Here is a 23,302-nt window from a genome sequence, read left to right as displayed (position 1 = left end):
ACAAATTTATGTGAGCAAAAACCAAATATACAAACAGACAGCGCAAAGGTAAAACAGCCTACTTACATAAGAAACACATGTAAGTAGGCTGTTTTACTTTTGCGCTGTCTGTTTGTATATTTGGTTTTTGCTCACATAAATTTGTATTCGTCTTTTTGCAGAATATTCTGTATGTTATTGTTTTCTTCTTAGGCCGTCAATTAAAACATGGAGAAAAAAATCAAACTTTAATATCCTGCACGTGTCCCACCGTCACTGCTTCTTTTTCATCTATGTACAATTGAGGACCCATGAAGTAAGTAAACAGGTAAGTTTTAAACGGGTTGAAGATTTTAATTATCATTTGTCGTTTTCCAACAACATCATTTTCATTTTTCATTTGAACAGACATTTTTGCTACATCCAAAACAAGTTTTTTTTAAATTCCATTCTAATTGTATGAACTAAGTATTTATGCAAATGCATCGAATGATTGACGAAACTAAAAGAACTAATTAGTATTTTGGATGAATCTAATGTTACAGATATGGATATTTTCGTTTAAAACCTATAATTTTACGTTGGATGTCCATATAAGAAAAATCAATATGGCTTGTCACGAATATAGTTTTTGTGTGCTTCGATAATTGAATTACAAGCCGTGTTACAGTAATCCGATATAAGTTGAGTCTATTGATGGTAAAGTAGTTGACAACTTCTACTACGTTTGTATTTCAATTGTAAGTGCTCTATAGATCTTTATCTCTGTGCCTTGCAGTTGTTGTTGGTCATTCTCTTGAATTTTCACTTCGGTTCAGACTGAATGGCACCGATTTTATTCATAAACCCTTACGGCACGCCAAAGTCCAAGAGCACAAAATCGGTTTCATTCATATTTTTGTGCCAAAAGTGGTTTGTCAGTTAAAAGTTGAGTATTTGTTCTATGAGTATCAGATTAAGTGATTTGAAACAAGATCAATGTATTTCAATGTGTGCTCAAACATGAAGTCAACAAATTATAAGTGACAAATTCTATTGAAATGCCATTTTTTTTTTTGAAATCCATATTCGACTTCAAAAAAAAAAAAAAATACAACTTTTTACAACTGAGTGAAAAGTAAAACATTTCATTCAAATATATTTGAATGCTATATGGCAAAAATGTCACATGAACGATTTCAATAATCTGATTTGTGACACGCTTTCTTTTGCTACTTTTAACATGTAAGCCGTTTAGGAGAATCAAAGGATTTGCTCACTCGATCACTTTGCTACTTGTTATTGAAGTATTCATATTTCAGGCTATGTTTTAAAATCGATCGATATAATTGGCAAATCAATCATAATTTTGTCAAACATCGACAAATGTACAACATATACACACACTTCAAAACGGAGTGTGTATTTCATATTGACCCGAACGATATACCAATATCGATAATGGGCAATTTGTTTGGCGCTTTTCTCTATTTGACGATTCCCGAAAAAAGAACCGAAATCATCAACAACATAAACAGAAAAAAAAAACAATAATTTCATTGTCATCGAGGCAAAGGTGTGAAAAATTATATGCGTTGTCCACGAGAGCAAACCATTGTGTTGGGTATGCATATGGTTTTTTTTTTCATCTTATGAAAGCGAGACATCATTTATTTTTGGAAAATAGATACAATTGATCGAGAAAAAGAGACAAAAGCGACAACCTTTAATATTGCTTCTTTATTCCTCTTTTCCTTGGAACATAAGAATTTGGTTGAATACATCAGCTTTTCAAAACGCATTTCAATGCCTGATATCAAACCACAAAAGCCACTTTAAAAACTCACCTCCTTTAGGACCGTTTTTCAAACGAAAAAAAAAACCTCCGATGAAAAATAAAGGCCAATGTTGAAATGTTCCTTTGCAAAACAGAAGATAACAAAAGCGGCCATTCAACAAAAGGACGGACGCCAAAAATATATTTTTTTATATTTAATAAATCTCGTGTATTTTTCTAATGCTGCATTGACACAAGCAGAAGGAAAGTGCGCCGCAGATGTTTTTTTTTTCTTCTCTTGAATGCATTATATCAAATAGTGTATCGATCGTATTGAAACAGCAAAATTGGGCGATTAAATAAAAGCAAAGGACTCGATTAGCCTACCATCACGTTGACTTTATAAACATAAGTTCTATTATGCCTGAGAGGGACCGTGAGTTCCACACTCACAGCCCATTCCGACATTGCATTTTCTGACAACAGTGAAAAATAGAAAACGGCTTTTTCCTTTTCGTCTCAACGATTTCAATAAAATTGTCGATTCACCACAAGTGTGTGTAATTGTGGCTTGATAAATATCTTCAAATACGAACAAAAACACATACTCGACAGCGAAACATTGGTTCGAGTGCATTGGGGTGCATTCAGTCGAATGTTTGCTGAAAATGAGATATATATTTTATTTTGTTCAGGGGCGGAGTTTGATGAATAAATGTGCGAATAGAGAGTGCAATATGTAAGTCGAGAGCACATTGAAATTATACGCCAATATGACGCCCCTCCGATAGGTTAAGAGCATGCATACACACACGCTCATTTTGATTAAGTGCTGACTTTGGTTTTATATCTATTCTCATTCAAACTATCAACGACGGCAAAAAAAAACATACCAACCAGTCAATTGAATTGTTTTGAATTGTTTCATTTTGATATTTATACAAAGACAATTTTTAAAATTCAATTGGAATATTGAAGCAAAAATTTAATCGATCATGAAAGTGTCACATTACATACAATTGGGCCTTTTTAGTACAAAAAACTTATCAAAACAGTTTGATTTTATTTTTTTATAGCCTATCTCGAAAATATACTTGAAAGAAAAGATCGATCAATGGAGATGTTTCCAAAAAAAATGGAATAAAATAATAAAAATTGTGATTTCTTTCTTGGATGATAGCGTTCTTAATGTGTTTAAATTTAAAATTGCGTGGAAAGACACATGTTTCTCTGAATTGTCAAGTAATTTGATTGCATTCAATCAAAATTGCCTCCCAAGAAATTGCATGTTCGTTCGATATTTCATTGGTTGTGCCTTGAATCAACCCAAATCAAAATCAAATTCAAACATTTCCAACTAAATTTTATGCATTTTTTTTTATCTTCAAAAACATTCGAAATGTACACAGCATAAAAATGTGACAGTTGAAAATGTCACGAGCTTCATATTGAAAACGAAGAAGATCGATCATCGATGCACATCAGAAGACAGAGTTTCAATGCACTCCAATTATTCAGGTCTATTGTTGTAAAGAATGTATTTGGTATCAATGACATGATGCAATTCAATCATTATTGAGTGATTTATTCAAAAATACAGTTGATTTTGAATTTTTTCACCAAAAAAAAAAAAAAATTTGGGCTTTTCTATTTTGAGACGAAGGCGCACTTAGATTGATATACAATCAAATATAATACAATTTGATTTCACGGCACACACGAACAATCAAAAATTCAATCAAATGATGGATCGCAATTAATGTAATCTCGTCAGTTTTGTGGTTTGCTTCGATGCTTAAATGTGAGTTTTAATAGAAATTCAGCAAAATTTCTCTACGCCAACCAACTATCTACAAATGGAAGAATCCATTCAAAGTTAAATTGAATAGGCAATAATTGTTCCGGCAAAAGAAGAGCGAAAATCCGGTAGAGAAATGTGAAAATACAAAAATCATAGAATTTATTGATTTTGTGCTTTTTGAACAATCAAAATAGCTGTTTGCAATTAAGAGTAATACGCCGAATTCATGTATTACGTCGAATTGGTAATTTAACGGAATATGCAATCGTTCATGTGGAATGGAATCGATTTGATTGTCTTGCCTTTTAATGCAGTGTCAACTGCGTGATGCATGTACAAACCTTCATGAATCTTGATTATAATGAATGCACAAAAACCACCACCAAAAAGTGAATTTGGCCCATACAATAGCCCAAAAGAAATCGCGATTACACAACGCGATGATGACAACGATGCCGAGGGAAATAAAACCAACAAAATCATTCAAATGAAATTGCCTTCTGCTTACAAATCGTGGCAAATGCGTTGCAGTATACATATTATAAATGTTAGGCTCGCCACAAAAACAGCCATTTTCAGTTTTGATACCATTCAAACTGTCTTGTGACGGGTAATTTGTGTGTGTGTGTGTTGTGTGCGTTAACAGCGATAATAATTCTCACACCATCTCAAAAAGTGCATAAAATGGTGTGGTGTGTGTTTGAGAACTATGACAAAAATGTTCAGTCATGTGGAACTAAAATTCTGGTTTTTCTATTGAGCAATGGATGCAACAGTTTTCAACAAACTGTTCGCATTTTGGCCAAAATGTGTGTCGTCGTCGTCGTCATCGATGTGGTTGTCGGCATTGTCATGTTTTTATTTAAATTGCAAGCTAAATGTGCTCAAAAGGATCGAATGGTATAACGCATGCAAACAACAAACTAGGGTTTGACGATTTATGTTGAAAACAGTTTTTATAAGTGTGCAGCATATTCATATGATTTTAAGGCTTGTGTGACCGCTTTTTCGCTGCCATTTATTATCTTCCCGTTAATTTTATTGTGTGTTCGTATCATTTTTCATCGTAACAAATAAAAATGTGATGTGTGAGCTGTGCTGTTCTTTCTCTTACTCTCTCTTTCGCTTTTTTCTCTGTCTTCGTTTTCACTCCGGCAATTCAAATCGACAGGGAAAATGCAGTCAAACAAAAAAAAGCATCAAAGCAATGAAAAATTCGGTGGACGATGTTTGGATTTTGTGGTGGTTACAAACGTATGTGCTTTTTAACCGCAAAATTACGATTTATGCATTTTGCAGGGGGATCATTTCTACATTGGCCAATATAGTAGAAATGGTATGTGTTTGTTGTGTTTGTATGGCCTATTTGAGGACTGTTTTTAGTTGGTTATACGATTTACCCTAAATATTTGATATTGTACCACTACTTTGTTTATGGTATTTTTCCCGTGCATTTGTGTGCTTCAGTCTTTTCAAGCACATCATATTCGGCAGACAGAAGGGCTGCAGAGCATAGGGAGGAGTTGTCACATTCTCCTCTTCCCTTTTCTTCTCCATTTCTATCTCTTTCTTTTCTAATATGTTTAGTTCTTTTAGAGTGTTTCCTTTTCAACAATAGAAAATGTTATAATGTATATGTGTGTCAGTGTGTGTGTGTGAGCTTATATATGTTATTTTCTATTTGTTGATTCTTTAATCTTTTTACTAACTACTGAAATGTATTTTTCATTTTTCGGCTACCATTATATTCGTCCGGGTCTATTGTTTGAGATTATTTTAAAAGTGATACCTCTTGAGGATCGATCTTAGTTGACTTCGGTTTGTGAAGCTGTGAACATCGATTTTATGTTCAAATATTGAAGCGAAAAAAACTAACGCAAAATTACACGAAGTATATCGTAGTTTGAAAAAAAAAAAGAATTAAATCTATTGACAATAAAAAAACGAACATTTTATACAAAAATCCTGTGTGATTGTGATATTTTTGAAATTGTGTTGTGAAAATGTCGGTCAAATGTGCCATATCTCCGCCACAAACGTATTCGCGTTTGTTTCGTCCTTGGGATGGAAAAACCCATCAGGACAGTACAATAACATCGACAACGATGCAATCAAAACAGATCATTGCTCCATCGATTAGTCCGCGATCAATTATCGATAAAAAAATCGAATGCTGTGATGAAATCTGTGAAAAAGTTCCTGTGAAAGATGAACCAATGTTTCGTGAGAATTGCGAAAAATCAACCAGCGCTGCAATGAATGAACAATCAACAACGACGACCATCGCAACAACCGCAACATTTTTAAATTGTGCTCCACAAACAAAATTGGATATAAATCAAGTGCCACCACATCTACAAACACAAATACCTGGATTCTTTCCGACCGCTCCATTTTTCGCACAACCACCGCCAGCAGCGACAACAACCTATCCAGATATTATGTTGCCCAATCTTCCATTCATGGGTGTCGATCCATTTGTAATGGAACAAGAATATGCTCGAGTTTTGGCCGAAGAAGCGCAAGTTAAAATGATGACAGCCAGAAAACAACGACCAAAAAAATTCAAATGTCCGCATTGTGATGTTGCTTTTTCAAATAACGGTCAACTCAAAGGACATATTCGAATTCATACAGGTAAATTATAATAGCTATTGTAGATTTGTTTATGTTTAAGCATAAAACCATTATTAATCCCTTCTTTTTATGCTAAATATACATTTTCTTAATGATTTTTTATTGTTTTGCTTTCAGGTGAAAGACCATTTAAATGTGATGAACCAAATTGTGGCAAAACATTCACACGAAATGAAGAATTGACGAGACATAAACGTATTCACACAGGCCATCGACCATTCCCGTGTCAAACCTGTGGCAAACGCTTTGGCCGTCGTGATCATCTTAAAAAGCATACACGGTAAGTTTCATGAGAATTTTAAAATCCTCAATGAATTTTTTTATGACGGTGCAACAGATTAAAGAAAATTATTTGGGTCAATGTTATGCACTTATACGTAAAAACGGAATTATTTTTGCAATAATCCGATTGCCAGACAACAATTAAAATTTAAATTTCTCCTTTTTTTTTTTATTTCAGAACCCATTTTGTTCAAGATCGTTATATGCAATCAGCAATGCTTTTACCATTATATCATCCTTATCTGTATGGATACTAAATGAATTTCAAATCGAATAGCATAGATTTATTTTTATTTTTTTGTCTGAACTTTTAATAAATGAAATGTGTACATAGAATTCAACTGTAAGATAAGAAGATTAAAATTAACATTAAGAACAGAGACAATTTAACAACAATAAGTTACTAAATTTTATATTTTTATACTGTGTATATTAAATGTTTTTTTTTTTTATATGGAAACGAATAAACGAATTGTGACGAACAATTGAAGAAATAACCAAATTTTTGTCTGCAAATTCAAATCAAATTATTTTTCAACATAATTTGAAAAATCATTGGATAACTCTGTTGGGGCATCTTCTCAAAGAAGTGACAAACCAAGCATTTTTGCAAAATCGCGGTTTATACGCACACATATTCAGTCATATATTTTTTTTTTACCTGAATCGAAAAAGAATCCTTAGTTTTCTCCATTGTAAAGTGTATTCTTTTCATTTTGGTGTATCATTTTTTGATTTCCATTCACAAATTGAATGGATTGGAATTCAATGAAAAAGAATTCAAACATTGATCAATTCTTAAGGCTATTTCAATGTGAGATGACGTTACGCGAAGAAAAAAAAAATGTGTACGTGGCATTAACAAAAAGTCAACAAATTTTTTTTACCGAGCTTAAAAATTGTCTATTTTCCAAGAATATTATAAGAGATAAATTGAAGATGATTCAAAAACGTAAAACACGATTCATATTTGATACAACAAAACAACGATCGTTTGCCTTTTTTTGGGCTCTTTTCATTTCCTTTTTTTGATTGAGAATAAAAAAAAGTTTCCCTATCAAATTATTGATGAACTATAAAAATAGCGTTTTAATTGTGGGCTTTTCTATACTGTACCATCAGGTTTATTGAAAAAAAAATGTAAAAATGTTCGTTACCACTAGTCTAGTGGCAATGAGAGAGCCGAAATATTCACGTCGTACTTCAGATTTAGATTATTGCTGTTTCACCGTTTAAATTGTAATTCATGAGTAATTGTAGCAAAGTGCATTAAAAGCAGGATGAAGATTTGAGCCAATTTGTCGTTGTTGTCATTTCGAAAAGTAATTGCTGTATCCGAAATCAATAGATAGCATAAAAGAGCACACCAGGAGGTAGCTATTTTGATCGTAATGTCCATTCTCAGCAAAAAAAAAAAGTTCTCTTTTCTAACTATACGTTGGTTGGATAATTTATGGTCACTTTTGAAGTCCTGTACGTAATCTGATTGTTTTGTCAGTTGAAAATATTTTAATGTGCAGTATAATCGTGAATTTGTTTCTATTGAAAGTCTTTTACTCTTGTAACATGTTAATATTGTAAATCGTTTTCCATGGAAATGATATGGCTTTTGCGAATCGTCTGGGATTTATTATTCACTACATTTGGATAGTTTTAAATCGGGTATTATTTATTTCTGGTTTGCATTTCGTACTAAGGCGTCATACTGTCTGTTGCGGTCGAAATATCCAGATCAATTCATCAGTTGACTGTGCAGATAATTGGTGAACATTCAACACAAACTGCACCAATTTCTTATAAAACAGATCGAGTCCATTCATCTTTTCTTTCGTTTTCTTTGTCATTCGCTTTATTTCTTCGTTTCTTTCCTTCTTTCACCATTTTCGCTATTGCATTTTACGTAGATACAGAATGATGTGATAGCAAATGCTAGACTTTTGTGCGTCAATATAATAATAGCTCACAGTGCGTACGGTCATTCGTCATTGTTTCGATGCTCAGTGCCTAGTTTCACTTTTTGTAAGAAACGAACCGGTGAACACCGAATACTTTTATTATTATTATTATTGTTACACATTAGCTGCTTTCGAAGCGTGGGAAATTGCGAAACTTCACACTTTTCAAACTGTGATTTTCTTTTTTCAACAATCAAAATAGCCTACACAATTTTTTTTTCTTCTATTTGCCCTATTGTCGACTGACATTCAGGCCAAAATGTGTCACGCCTGTCACATGATGAATTTTAAGGAAGGATATATATTTATATATATCGAATTCACTTTACCCAATTATATCAGTTAATTTTAATTAGCATTTTGGAAAAAAAGAGGGCCCAAACCATGCAGAAAATGCGTAAATATTTAAATTTTGAATTTGAATACGATCATTTTTTTTCTTTGGAAAAACTGTTTTCACTCCATTCATCATCAATTTTAGAAATGTTTACACTTTATTTATGAAGTTTCACTAAAAGGCATTTATTCTGCAGAATTCAATTGCCATTTTATTCCCATTTTACAATAAAGCGTTTGAAATCATTTTGTTCATTCGACTTCATTAAATCAAATGTAATCTTTATCAATTTCAGTTTATTTTCGTATTTTTTCCAAGTAATTGTCATTGTACCGTTTTGAAGTTGTATTGAATTCGAATTATGACGAAAACAAAGCGAAATTATTGCGAAAAGACTTGAGTACATACATAGTTTTATCTGCAATCTAACAAAAACATAAATTTTCACAAATGTGTCACTTTATTGCTCTTTAATAGAAGAACATGTTCGAGATTAAGATGGATCCATTGAGAGTTTTTTTTATTGAAAAAAAGGACGATAAAAATAATAATGGCAATAATTTTAAACATCGAATGTATGAATGTCCTACTTTATTATTATTTGATTCTTTCTGTCCATATTCTTTTTGTTGGTGGTTCGTTTCTTTTGGAGAAAGAGCAAAAAAATGTTTACCTACATCGAATGCATACAATTGGGTGCGCGTTTTAAATTCATTCATAAGCCATCACCGATTTCGATTCGTTTCGTGTTTTTCAAGGAGCACGATTCCTTTTCTTAGTTTTGGATAAAAATGAATGGAGAGAGAGAGAGTGAGCGAGGCGGAGAGAAAGAAGGAGAAAAAAATCCTCCAATAAAGGGAATTGAATGAATAAATGCCAAAAAAATGGTATTTGTTTTCTTGATCGACTAGTCGCTTTTGTTAGTCTCTATGGTTATTTATTGTGGTTTGATATACCTTATTTCGAACAATTATACTGCGTTTGGCCGTGTCGATCGATTGGTTCATTGTAATGGACGCGAAGAGAATGAACATTTTGTATCTATTGAAAAAATGAATCTGACCCGATCGACCACCACCGTGGATTTATAAAATGCAAAACCGTGCAAAATATCGGTTATACCTACATCAGACAAATCTTTTGTTATCTATATCTCGAAATGAGCATGAAAATGTTCATATGTATTTCGCACAGGCAGATTTAGGTGAATTGAAACGAATGTGTGAAACAATTTAGTAAAACCATTAATGGAATTAAAAAAAAAAAAACTGATGTAAAAATATATCTATCGAACTTGGATCCAATTGTTGTATCAATGCATAAATATGTCAACAACTTCTACTGCTCGCTTCGAAATCATTTCCGATTTTCATTTTTTCGGTCAATCGAAAAAATGCAATCAGGAAATTCATTCAGCCATGCACCGCCCGTCGCGATCCCATTGATTGCAGTGCAAGTCAATTGATTCCGTTGAAGAATCCATTCTCTGAAAATCGGATATGGCCTTTTCTCTTCACATTTTTTCTATCTCTTCACATTCTTGGTTAGATAAAGAATTAATCTAGTGCTTGTTCAACAATTAAAAAAGTGAATTGATCGTCTTTGGAGATTGTAATAAAAGATTGTTGTTGCCAGCAACATAAACATTGCCAATTCCGTTCAATGTGTGAGTCGAATGACAACAAAATGCATTGAGATGATTCTAAGCTTCTTAATATTGACTAAAATTTCAAATCAATCAAATCCCATGTGTGGCTTTTATTGCGTACGTATCGCTGAATCAAGAGCATGACCTTTTCAGTTTCATTGTATTCAACTGTATGACTGTGTTCGACATGCAATTGTGAATTAAACTCCGGATAATAATACGTACTAAATCAGTAAGTCTCTCTCGTTTTCTCATTCACCAGCTAGTTATTGTGTACAGTTTTAAGATCTCAATTACGAAGAATAGCAGTGTCGACGCAAACAAAAGAAATGTTTTCATTTTTGTTTGGAACTAAAGTCTTTCGCATCTCGCCTTGGCCTCTTCGTCTCGATCTATGGATGCATTTTTATTTGATAAAAAGGGAGACACACAGAATGCAATAAAGAGAGACAAGAAGAAAGAGAAAAAATTGACATTATTCGCTGTGCTCTGTCAGTAATTCTATGTCAAGCGTTTTACCATCCTCTCGATATGTGGTGTGATTTAATGTTAGCTAATGACAAACGTGTGACATGCGAAAAGACCCCCGAATGAAACACAGCAAGAGTCAAAGTAATCCCTTCTTTTGCAATTGCTCTATCGTATTAATTTGTAGCAATCGAACAAAATAACAATAACCAATTCAACACTAATACGGATGTTAAGAAAGATTCGCGTTTTACACCTAAAAAGAACTTGAGTTTCTTTTCGAAAAAAAAATAATATATTTTTTCTCTCTTTTATCTTTTTGAATCGAAAATTTCGATTTTGCACAATTTCCGCTCATTTTTTTTCTCAAGGCGCAAAATGACAATTCTGAATGTTTATTACTTGTGAAGACAGTTTTTTATGTAAGTTATACTCTCAACGTGCGCATCTAATTAATCGAAAGTCAAGATTCGCCAGCTCATCGGTTTCATTATTTTTTACAGTTATCTGTGAAACAATCATTCAGTTAAAACTGGAAGTATTGAAAATTACAAACTTAGTCTAAAATTTAGACTCTAAATGAATAAAATCACCTTTTAAATAATTTTTTTAGCTTTTATATTTTGCGGAAAGATTTTGATAATAACTTTATTCCAGTGGTTTCTCAGTATTAAAATGCATATGCCCGAACTCACCGTGCATGTTTTTTCCTAACGGTTTTAAATTAAAAACGAAATCATATCGGCACTCATAAGCATTAAACACCTTCTGTGGTTGGATAAGCAAATAGATATTTTATCAATTAATAAATATTTATGCATTGGTAAAAAACTGGGACTTGGATTTATGCCGGTGAATGTTTTTACACGAAAGTATTCGGATGAAAAGTGACTTTTGTTCATTTCCTTATTACTTCAAAGGTACGGTTCTTTTCACCGGAACCAACAAGCACCCGATTTTTTTTCATTTATTTTCCCGTTCAATTATTACACAGTTAGTGTTTCAACATTTTCGAGTGGCGCACCTATTCACTTGGCCCGTTTACAAGCGACTTACACATATTACACCAATACTTGTGTAAACCGTAGTCTTTTAACTCATTTTGAGAGTAATCCCTTCATTTACTCCGAATATCAGATAAAACTTAACATAAATTCTGCTCAGATAGAAATTTTCTATTTTTTACCCCCAACATACTTCATAGTAGCCCCGCTTCGTGAGACACTCTGTATATACCATCCCCCCGACATGAAAAAAGTGACATGGTGGCGCCATGTACCTGTAATATAGTGGTGAAAGAACAAACTTTGCATGTGCGACAACACAACGTATTTGCGACCACACTGTGATAGACGATTTGTTTTTTCTTCTACTTTTTTTTAAACGAAATAAATTTTAAATACAAAAATGATGAAATCGCAAAGAATCTTTCTAATTGTAAACATTTTATTTTTGAAAATAGTTAAATTTTATGATCACTCTTTGCGACCACGCACATTTTGCATTTGCGACCACAAATTATTTCATCCAAGTTGATAACAACTAACATCAATAATGTGGTCGTACATGCTCTTACATGAAAATTTGTTCTTTCACCACCATGTTGTACATGGCGCCACCATGTCACTTTTTGCAATACACTGTCATGTCGCAGGGATGGTATATACAAATTAACTAGCAAATTAATGAAAATTGAACAAATCAAATAATGCATTTTTGAATTTGTGAGAGACCAAATAGAAAAAGTTACCCCTTTAAATTTTGGGAAAATTTTCAAATGACATCTCCTCTCTTGGATCGTCAACTCCAGAAGCTATAAAAGTTGAAGCCACAAAGTTTGGTATCACCAAAAGTGTAATGAAAATACATTTTTAAATCCATCAAATTTTTAATTAGCATCGATTTTTTTGTTGTTCAATAAAATATTCTGTTTTTTGATAGAGTTTTGAATGATTTTATTGGATTTTTCTTCATATAATACATAGGAGAAGTATTTTGTAAATGAAAAATAAAATTGTCCCAAAAAATATTGTTTGGATAATCAGTTTTAGTGCATACAATCTGCAAATATAATTTTAAAAAAAATAATCAAAATGAAAATAATTGAGTTTCATTTGACAAACCTTTGGACTGTTTGACGTGCTTGATCAATCGTCGAATCATCATCTTTGAAAAGATATTTTCGAATGCCGCACACATATCTCTTTAGATACTTGTCCCAATCTAATTTTTTAACGTCGCACATGAATTCGTGTCCATCATGAGCCATCGAAATTTCATGAAGCAAATCATTTACATTGTTCACTTCGAATGTATATTCGTGCCTTGCGAAAAATTCTCCAGTATCAGCTACCGACTTATATCGTTTGGCAATTTTAAACATGATCGGCCTCAACCCTTTATATCGAAGTAAAAAGTCATACATGTACGCCGGTAAAAAGTGCAAAAATATTTCGTAGAAAAAGTGTACAAGTCGATTGGTTCGATACGAAACATTCGGATACATAATTACATATTTGCTAGGATAAATGCGTGAATATTTCAACACCTTTCGACGACACGTCTCCCAATCCAATGCATTCAGTTGACCCGATATGCAGTTGTATACACGAATGTTTGGGCTTCTGAAAAGGATCAATATTATTGATTTTTTTTTTCATTTCAAGGCCAAAAATCAACGTCGAAAGAAATGATGAGAATATTACTGTTTAAGGTAATTAAGCCATGCAGCTGTTATCATCATATTACAAACAATATCAACGGGAATGACGTCAAGAACAAGACGACTATCACACATAATACTACTTAGTGTGCCACGTCCAATTTCCATTATCATTCCAGTTATTCCATTGACATTATCAATCCATCCTGAAAAACGATTAAAAAAAATTGGATAGTGGCAAAGAGAAATGAATCGAATGGATTTGTCTGTATTTAACCTGGAAATGGCTCGGCTAGAGCACATGTTACTATTGATGGTCGTATAATTGTTATTGGCAATTTACAATGATATTGTGCTGCCATTTGTTCGGCCATTGCTTTTGTGATCGTATATGTATTCGGATGATTTCCCTAAATGTAAAAACAATGTTAAACCAATTTTTCAACAAAGAGATAGTTTTGTTACATGCAAATGTGTTGCAATTTTCGTCACTAAATCTTCTCGCAACGCATCAGCGCATTTGATAAATGTGTTTACATCCATTTCAATTTTTGGTGGATACACATGTTCTCCCACATTTGTACGAGTCGGATTGGTAAACGCCGTTGAAACGTGTATAATACTACGTAGATTTTGCATTTGAGAACATAAATCCCAAAGTCGCATGCTACCTAAAGTGTTTAAATTGATCGCTTCTTTGATACTTTGGTCAAAACGCACAGTTGCTGCCAAATGAAAAACAATATTCACATTTTTCTTGAGTATGTGTAAGTCTTCATTCGATATATCGATATTCGCTTTCGATAAATCGCCCGCAATGAATACTATTTTTTGCAAATACTCCGGATTTGATTCTCGTACGCGATCAAATACCTTATATTTCAAAAATAAAAGCTAAATTATATTTTTTGTTCAGAAAAAAGGAAAGAAAAATAATATGATTCAGAAACCAATCAGACATCGTTCTGATTTTTCCCTTAAAATTACATAGTAAAAAAGCATATAGTTTCTAACTATAATGAAATTCAATGAATAAAGAATAGAAATGATGTTTTCGATTATGTAAAAAGTGAAAACAGCTATTTACCGTATCTTGTATGAACTTATGATATCTTTCTTTGATACGTAGACCATGTTTTGTGCGGACTAACAAATGAATACATTGTAATGAATCACAAGTTCTCAGCAATTTTTCAACTAACACTTTTCCCACAAAACCAGTTCCGCCCGTCACTAGAATACAAGTGTTACGATAAAATGATTTAACCGAAAACCGGTCAATGGTTAAGTGATCGTTGATGCACATTTCATTGACCATTATACTTTTCTTTTCTATCCAGATTACAGAACGGCTATAGGCTATTGAAATTTAAAACAAGGAAAACTATTTAGATTCTTCAATAAGTGAACGCTTTTATACTTGAAATGATAAGGTGCCATTGTTTACCATGATAACATGATTTGCTATGGTCCACCATAAACATAAATCTTAATAGGCACGTGTAATAAAGTGTTTTTTATGATGTTATATCATGTTTACATCATATTTTATGATATTATTTCTTAAACGAAATAAATATCATTTAATAGAGACATAGATATTACGTTTTTCAATAGAAACTTTTGATATACACAGTGTGTCCGATCAGAGTATCCTGATTTGCTGCTGCTCAGCATATAGCTGAGAGCTGCGAAATGCTGAGCTCGTGCGGCTAACGCATACGAAACGGATGCACGATACATATTCCCCTTTCGCTTCGTATGTGCTGCCGTTGACGCTATTGCCGGTACAATGGTTACACACTATACCAGCGAACATACGAAGTGAAAGGGGAATATGTATCGTGCATCCGTTTCGTATGCGTTAGACGTACACTTTCAGAATATATGAAAGACTGAGAGCAAAAACAGCACGTCGCATCTCCTCTCTTGTTTTCACTTACGTAAGCAAAATAACGAGGGATGCGACGTGATGTTTTTCTCGCAGCTTCTCATATGTCGGTCGCAACACAATTTCAAACTCAACTGGTTACTAAGTTTTGAGTTTTGAATTGAACGTCCAATCAACTATTTATAACCGTTTAAACGGGGAGAATGCATGTGTGCGTGCCATCCGTTTCGTATGCGTTAGCCGCACGAGTTCAGCATTTCTCAGCTCTCAGCTATATGCTGAGCAGCAGCAAATCAAGATGCTCTGTGTCCGATAAATAAAACAACTATTTAAAAATAGAAATTTTTTTATATATTCATTTCTATACATTCTTTTCAATTTTAAATTATAATAATTTTGAAAAGTCGAATTACATTTTCATTCATAATTTATATGGTGAATTTAAAATCAGAACCTTTGAAATGAAAATCTGTCCATGCATCAAATTTCCTTATATATTCTTCGGTCATTTCCTCAAAAAATGCACCAACCTTCCCTTTTCTAAAAAATCTAGAGTAGAAAGCAGATAAGAGATATTCAAAAAAGACCTTGATCATTTATTTTTCACGATACTTACTGAAATCCATTTAATGGTTTGGTGTAAAGATTCTGCATGTTATCAATTGAAACATAGTCGGTGAGTTGTTTCAATTCGTTTGCATTGTATGTACATTGTAGAAATGCGGCAATTTTTTTGATTTCATCAAACGGATCGGCTGAAAGATCTTCATATGTTAAAAAATGGAAATTTTCCAAATGTCGAATCTCCCAATATGCAAGAATATGAGCATGAAATGGTCCAAACAAATTTCTATTATCTAAAAATATATCAAACATTTCTTCAATTGTGGTCGTGAACTCTTTGTATCCACTGCGCAGCATGTGAAACATCGAAATTGCAACATCTTTTGGATTTCGTGCAATATAAATGATCTTCGGTCGAATCGTCCACAGTTCCATTGGCAATAAATGTGGTGGCAAATGTGATTTTATAATTCGTGGTGATGGTGTGTCATTCAGTTTTTTGAGAAAATCAATATTTTCACTTTTTATGTCACGCTCAAAAACTTGATTAGTAAGTAATGCAATCGGTTCTTTAAAAAAATCAAAACCATTTTTCAATTGCCAAACGATATTTTCTATCCACGTTGAACCCGATTTTGGATGTGCTAAAATCCATACATCATCTTTTCTTATTTTAAATGATCGAAAGTCTGGGGCCAAGCGTTCAAATCTGGGCAGCAAATAGCACGATTTGAATTTATAATTCGTTGAAAATGGCAAATGATTATTTGCAGATGATTTTGTATTCACTAGAAGATATGTGCTTACGCTATTGAGCATTGATTGTTTGCCGTTTGGTGTTTTTATGCGCTCAAAAATGAACGGACTTGAATTTTCTTCATCTGAATCGGATCTTGAATTTTGAAACATATTTGCAGATAATTTATGTTTTTACTGGAGTAAAATCTTATTGTAATGGTCTTTTATAAGCAGAGATAATTTGTAATTGAATCTAATCTTGAAAAATGATTACAAAAGATTTAGTGATTATGATTATAAACAAATTTTATTTTCCGCTATTTGAAATATGGTATTATAAATTATAATTTATAATTTATAATTGTTTATTAGCGATGACTTCAAAAAAAAAAACATAATACAACACAAGTACTAGTTCAAACTGCCATTATCAAGTATCACTTATAGTCGGCTTTCAACGCGACTCGATTTAAGAAGTGCCATCTCAATCACGCCAGGTTCTCATATATTTTTTTCTTGCAAATAAAATTACAAAATTGTATAAATTGAATAAGTTTTGCAATAATAATAACGAAAATAATTAATAGAATTTATAATAAATAAAAAAAAATTGAAAAAACACACAAATATTTTATATTATATGATTCACCAGAATAGCTTCACTTCGTGTTGTTTACGTTGTTTCTTTTGACAGGTATGAATGTTTGACAAATACATATTTTCTCCACGTAACCATCTCAACATGGTCTACAAGGTAAAGCTTCATATCATATAATATAAAATATTTGTGTGTTTTTTTTAATTCTTTTTATTTATTATAAATTCTATTAACTATTTTCGTTATAACTATTGCAAAACTTATTCAATTTATACAATTTTGGAATTTTATTTGCAAAAAAAAAAATATATGAGAACCTGGCGTGACAGAGATGGCGCTTCTTAAATCGAGTCGCGTTCAAATACATTGTCAATATACAACGTAAGTGATACTCGGCCATTATAGTTAGTATGCCTTTATCGATTTAGCACACGTGCCGTATATTGTTGAATTCCCGCCGTAACACCATCTACTGGTTGTGAAGTTGGTACTGCATATCCAGGTGGAATTTGAAAACAAAAGTTTTGCAACAATGTTGTTGTAAATAGAAATATATTTGCTCGTGCCATTAACTCGCCAATGCAACGATGTTTTCCAGCTCCAAATGGTTTATGTCGCTCCGGAACATGAATTTTGCCATTCTTAATAAATCGATCTGGACAAAATTTAAAGCAATCCATTTCTGGATCAGAATCAGGCCAAATTGTTTTATCAAATGCCATTCCATAAAAGCATGGAACTACCATTGTATCCTGATGAAGAGCAAAACGTATAGCAAATTATATTTTCAAATGTTTATGCAATTTGCATCACTCACAATTTTAACAACTTACTTTTGGAATGTTGAAGCCACAAAGTTTGGTATCACGTAATGCACGATGTGGTACACCAAAAGTGTATCCCATAAACATTCTAATACCCTCCAGAACGGATGCTTCGCAGAATGGCATTCTACACAGACAAAAATATTAGAGTAAGGTTACTCTGATATTCGGAGTAAATGAAGGCTTTATTTTTCAAAATGAGTTAAAAGCTTATTTTTTTGTCAAAAACTTTTTGATGTAATATGTGTAAGTCGCTTGTAAACGGGCCAAGTGAATGTAAATTTATATACATATATTCCGAGACTGTTTCTCTGAGGAGGAGGATCGGTGGGAAGGAAAATGAGGAAGGAGAGCGCTGAGGAGAAAAAAAATTTGTACCAAAAAAATTGAAAAATACATTATTTGTGATGAAAATAGCTTTTTGACTAAAAAAAACTTTTTCTCTTCACTTGAGGAGAAGGATCCTCCTCAGCGCTCGCCTCCTCCCCGTATTTTCTCTATGTGCCTTTGAAATGGCACGGACGCAGAAGTCTGCACCTTTGCGTATACGTATAAAGAATGAAAGAGATGTGAGAGTGTAGCTATGTATGTGTATGTGTGCGACATTAATTATACGTCTGAATACAAGTGAACAGTATCATCATTGAATACGCAAAGGTGCAGACTACTGCGATTGTGCCATTTGAAAGGCACAACGAGAGAACACGGGTCCTCAGAGGAACAATCCCTGCATATATTACAATGGAATTTAATAGTTCAAATGATTTGGTTAGATAATGCCATATTTATACACATGAACACAACATATATGATAAAGGTTTTGATCATACTTTGCCCGATCCTCAAGCGTTGGCAATCGATTTCGTCCAATGACTCGATCAATTTCCTCTTGCATTCTAGTTTGTATATCCGGATTTCGTATGAGATGTAACATTAAAAATCCCATTGATTTATTGGTCGTATCTGATCCAGCGACAAACATATCCAAGCAAATGGCCAATAATTGTTTTTCACTAAAACTGTCGTTATGAGTTTGTGTGCTATTAATCGCTTGTAAATATACATCCATTAGATCTTTGGGTTCATTATCTATTTTAAAATGTTGCTTGTGATTTTCAAGTTCCCTGCCCAAAAATTTGTACAGCATTTCATGAATGTCTTTGAATTGTGTGTAACCGGAAAAATGTGGTGCCAAAAATCGTAAAAATGGAAAATGACTAAACGGTGCACCGACCATATCAACTTTTGTGAACAATGTATTAAGCATTCTTTGTAAATGTTGCACTTCTTTATTTTCTTGATTATAACGAATTCCGGCCATCATTGTCCACAATGTGTTCAACACATAAATACTGAATGCATCACACATTGATACCATCGCATCTCCATTTTGTCGAAATAAAAGCATTTTAAAGTCACTCAATAAATGTTCACATTCATTTTGAATTATTTCAATCATTCCACGACGTGCAAAACCAAATTCTTTTAAATGTCGCATAATAAAACGTCGTTGTTCTTGCCAAAACAGTTCATCGACAAGAATAATTCCACGGCGTAAGCCCCATGTTCGTGTTGTGAAAAATGGTCCGAACGGTCGACCGTCCAAGTCTTCATTACGAACCATTTCAAGAATAGCATCCGATTCTATGGCTACTACAATTTTATCTTTTCCCACTTTTAAACCAATAACACGATTTGTTCTATATTTCTTGGCCATACACATTATTGCTTTGCACAACATTCCATTTTTTATGCGCTCGTTATAAATTTCCCACATATTACCGATAATTGGATACCATTTTGGGCCGGGTGGAAAATTTACTGGTTTTACATTGCTCAAATACAGTAAAATCAATACCACAATCACAAGCAATAAGAACCACATGGTATTCTCAACACAACAGTTCAATGAATAACGGAAGTCTCTTCAATTGGTCACAATATTGAAAATTAATAGATGAGATGGAAAATTTGTTGGTTCTTCAAATCAAATTCACGAAGTCGAAATTGTATTTTTATGTTATACAATAAGAGATCGTTTTTATATCTTGTCTTTACCTATCTTTTTTTTACCTTGACAATATAATTTGCTATAACTCGTCATAAACCTCAATAAATACATGTTATAATGTGTTTGTTTGGATTGTTTTATGAGATTATTCCTTGATAAAAATGAAATAGAGTTCTAAATTCAGTTTGTTTTAGTTTTGTTATGATTAGTGTATTTTTCCAACATTATCAACATTTTTATTTTTATCTAGCTGTGAATAGTAATTTTGTTTTGTGAAAATCTTTGATATAATTTGTTGCAGATAATTTATGGCGCACCTCACTTGGTGATTTTCCAAACCAATTTCATATTTTTTCTGTTTAATTTTTGCCACCCCTAAAGTTAGACTAAAATTTGACTTAAGCTGCGCAATCGTCTGAATCATAACCATGATTTGACTTTTTCGAAAATTGTAGTGAAATGTTTGAAACATGATGTAAATAGAGCGTGAAAATACTCACGAATCTATAGTCAATTGAATAAAAAACCTTCAATGAATGAAGTTTTCTAAAAAAAATATATTCAATTTTAAATGAAATATAAATAGACATTCAATTTATGTGGATGATCCCTATTAATAAAATGACATACCGCTTGGCAATTTGGTGCTGACAGAAGCTTCGTTAACAAATAAAAAAATAACATCAAACAATGTGTTTATATTTACCAGAAAACAAAGTGCAGTGTGCATTGTATCAAACAATGAGCAGATAAATACTATATGAGTAATGTTGATCAAAGCGGTGACAAAATTAGACGACAAATAAATGCTGGTGAAATAAAAATAAAGTCAAAATTACGCGTTTAAGTAGAGAAATAGATAAATTTCGCACCATTTAAAAGCCTTCATTAAATTCGGTGAGTTGACAAATTTTTTTAAAAATTACATTACAGTTGTGGTGTGACAAAAATAAACGTAAACGTAATGATATCTAAATATGTTCAATGAAAAAAAATGTCAATACAAATGAAAATTACACTGAGCCTTTGTTTTGCTTATTTCATTGATCGGTCTGTGATCACGATTAAATGTTGTTATTTTTTTTTGTTAAATGAAAGAAAGATTCAATTTTTTTTTTCGATTTTTCATTGCTCTTTTCAAATATTCGTTCACATGATTAGTTTGTGATTCCAAGAAATATAACCCCATTTTGAAAAGTGTGGCGGTTGAGTTTCTTTCTCTTTGTCTCTCTGCAGACATGTCTGATTGTAGTTTCAATGTACTGAAGCCATGCAACTGTCGTTATTTTTACATTTTATATTTTGAGCAAATATTTTATGTAAAAAAAAATCACTTTGCATTTTTCATCGACATCCGCAAAAAAAACACTACGGATTAACATATTCAAATTGGTTTTAACGTGTATCTTCTTTTAGTTGTCAATCAGCTGGAGAACGAGTTGTGGATTGCGTAATCGAAATTTTGAAGAAACAACCAAGAAAAAAAAACAAACATGAGCGTAAAAACGAGAGGACTTGTATTTGCGACATTTTTTGTCAATTGTATTGTTGTTGGATTGTTGTTAGCTAGTCTAATAACGGAGCATTGGATTGAAGCCGAAGCAAAAATGCCGAATTCAGCGAACGCAACTGGTACCGTACACTTTGGCCTCTTTTCGGGCAAAAAGACTTTGGATCGGGGCATTGGGGCACGAACGACACCAGTTGATGTTGCGGCTACCTTACGAAATGAACCGAATTTCATGAGCTACTGGCTTTGGATGGGCACATTTATCGGCACTGGACTCGGTTTACTGTCAAGCGGCATCGGTGGCATCGCATCTGTACTGAAATCATCTTCATCAAAGAAAAAACACGGCACCATGTGTCTTCTGTTTTTCAGCAATGGGGCATCAGGTTTGTATTTGGAATGCATTTTTTTACATTTTGCAGTGAATGACTTTCAAAACAAAAAAATTCATCGACAATTAAAGCAATTAGCAAACGCAAATATAATTTACACTATAATAAATATATCACGAATATATACTCAATTATAAATAATGACGATAAAAAGAGGAAAAAAATGAATAAAACGTTTTTTTTTATTTTAGCCTTGTCACAGCTGTTGGCGTTTCTATGTTGGATCGCTGAATTTTACGGCTATTTGAAAGAGAACGTGTTGATGGCGGAGGATCGTCATAGATCATGGCAATCAGATTTGGCCGTTTTTGGTCATAGTTTTTATTTTGTATTGGTCGGAATACTGTTTGTGATAGTAAATTTAGTAATTTTAGTTGTTGTATTGGTTATGGAAAAGAAAGAACGACGCCCAGTTCGCCAAGAACCAGTTGATGAAAAAACTGCCGGCGCTATTATGCTGTACTAAAAAGCCAAATGTACGGTTAATGGTGTCATCGTGTACATTTTTGTTTTTTTTTTTATCTTTAGGTTTTTTCGGGTATTTGATCTTGATTTAGATGACATATACTCAAATAATTACGTTTTTTTTTTATCTCGTTCTCTACTCAAAACCAATGTCATTATTATTAATATAGTTTGTTTTTTGCTTGTGAATAGCTAAGGACTAAATAGCTAATTTTAAAATCTAATCAACTTTCGAATCTTACGCACACTTCATTTATGTGTGTTGAACATTCAAGTATTGCTTACCATTTAATTAGGTCTTAGTGCGTTGCGAACAAACAATATTTTTTTCATAAATTGTTTGTATTAGATAGGAGAATTTGGAGACAATGTACTCAAATGGGCACTGTATACCAATTAAACTGCGTACTAAAAAAAACAACTCAAAACAAGTCCGAATAAAAGTGTCGAATTAAGCTAAAATATTTGAAGCAAATTATTGAGATGATTATTATGAAAACAAGGTATCACAAAAAAGCATTCCATGAAAAATGAATGAAAAACAAGTAAAATTATTTCTTTTTATTCTAATTTTTGATAGTTTTATTTCTAAAACAAAACACAATATTGCAAATTCTCAATATGTTGTATAATAATAATAATAATTATAATAATTGAATGCCATTTCACTTAAGTTAGGACAATCATAAAAATGAAATGAAGAATTAATAAATTGTAAAAAAAAATAATTCTCACAATCAAAAAAGAAAACAGCGTGTTTTGTGTTTGAAAACAACAGTGTCTG

At 32.6% G+C, this 23,302-nt stretch overlaps 5 protein-coding genes across 5 annotated transcripts; 2 read left to right on the top strand and 3 right to left on the bottom strand.

The window, feature by feature from the left end:
- The first annotated feature begins 5,360 nt into the window (after nt 1-5,360).
- Nucleotides 5,361-6,832, top strand: LOC116345887 (Krueppel-like factor 4). The gene is made up of 3 exons (XM_031775615.1): nt 5,361-6,173; nt 6,291-6,453; nt 6,634-6,832. The coding sequence occupies exons 1-3, from the start codon at nt 5,540-5,542 to the stop codon at nt 6,710-6,712; spliced, it is 876 nt and encodes a 291-aa protein (XP_031631475.1). The 5' UTR covers nt 5,361-5,539; the 3' UTR covers nt 6,713-6,832.
- A 6,001-nt stretch (nt 6,833-12,833) lies between these two features.
- On the bottom strand, nt 12,834-14,843 carry LOC116345863 (putative fatty acyl-CoA reductase CG5065). Its single transcript, XM_031775577.1, has 6 exons — nt 14,613-14,843; nt 13,991-14,398; nt 13,803-13,935; nt 13,569-13,731; nt 12,987-13,487; nt 12,834-12,924 (listed from the first exon to the last, which is right to left on the bottom strand). The coding sequence occupies exons 1-6, from the start codon at nt 14,841-14,843 to the stop codon at nt 12,834-12,836; spliced, it is 1,527 nt and encodes a 508-aa protein (XP_031631437.1).
- A 977-nt stretch (nt 14,844-15,820) lies between these two features.
- LOC116345898 (sulfotransferase family cytosolic 1B member 1-like) lies at nt 15,821-16,899 on the bottom strand. Its single transcript, XM_031775637.1, has 2 exons — nt 16,033-16,899; nt 15,821-15,965 (listed from the first exon to the last, which is right to left on the bottom strand). The coding sequence occupies exons 1-2, from the start codon at nt 16,887-16,889 to the stop codon at nt 15,845-15,847; spliced, it is 978 nt and encodes a 325-aa protein (XP_031631497.1). The 5' UTR covers nt 16,890-16,899; the 3' UTR covers nt 15,821-15,844.
- A 734-nt stretch (nt 16,900-17,633) lies between these two features.
- On the bottom strand, nt 17,634-20,135 carry LOC116345743 (probable cytochrome P450 303a1). Its single transcript, XM_031775392.1, has 3 exons — nt 18,971-20,135; nt 18,150-18,267; nt 17,634-18,068 (listed from the first exon to the last, which is right to left on the bottom strand). Exons 1-3 carry the CDS (start codon nt 20,023-20,025, stop codon nt 17,733-17,735), a joined length of 1,509 nt encoding a protein of 502 aa, XP_031631252.1. The 5' UTR covers nt 20,026-20,135; the 3' UTR covers nt 17,634-17,732.
- A 648-nt stretch (nt 20,136-20,783) lies between these two features.
- LOC116345694 lies at nt 20,784-23,216 on the top strand. The gene is made up of 3 exons (XM_031775302.1): nt 20,784-21,048; nt 21,568-22,047; nt 22,245-23,216. The coding sequence occupies exons 2-3, from the start codon at nt 21,645-21,647 to the stop codon at nt 22,517-22,519; spliced, it is 678 nt and encodes a 225-aa protein (XP_031631162.1). The 5' UTR covers nt 20,784-21,048; nt 21,568-21,644; the 3' UTR covers nt 22,520-23,216.
- Nucleotides 23,217-23,302: the final 86 nt, after the last annotated feature.

Source organism: Contarinia nasturtii, unplaced genomic scaffold (assembly GCF_009176525.2).
Source record: "Contarinia nasturtii isolate CC-2019 unplaced genomic scaffold, AAFC_CNas_1.1 Cnas_scaffold_1371, whole genome shotgun sequence".
NCBI lineage: Eukaryota > Metazoa > Arthropoda > Insecta > Diptera > Cecidomyiidae > Contarinia > Contarinia nasturtii.
Note: the sequence above shows the minus strand (reverse complement) of the source record. Positions and strands in the feature narration are given on the sequence as shown.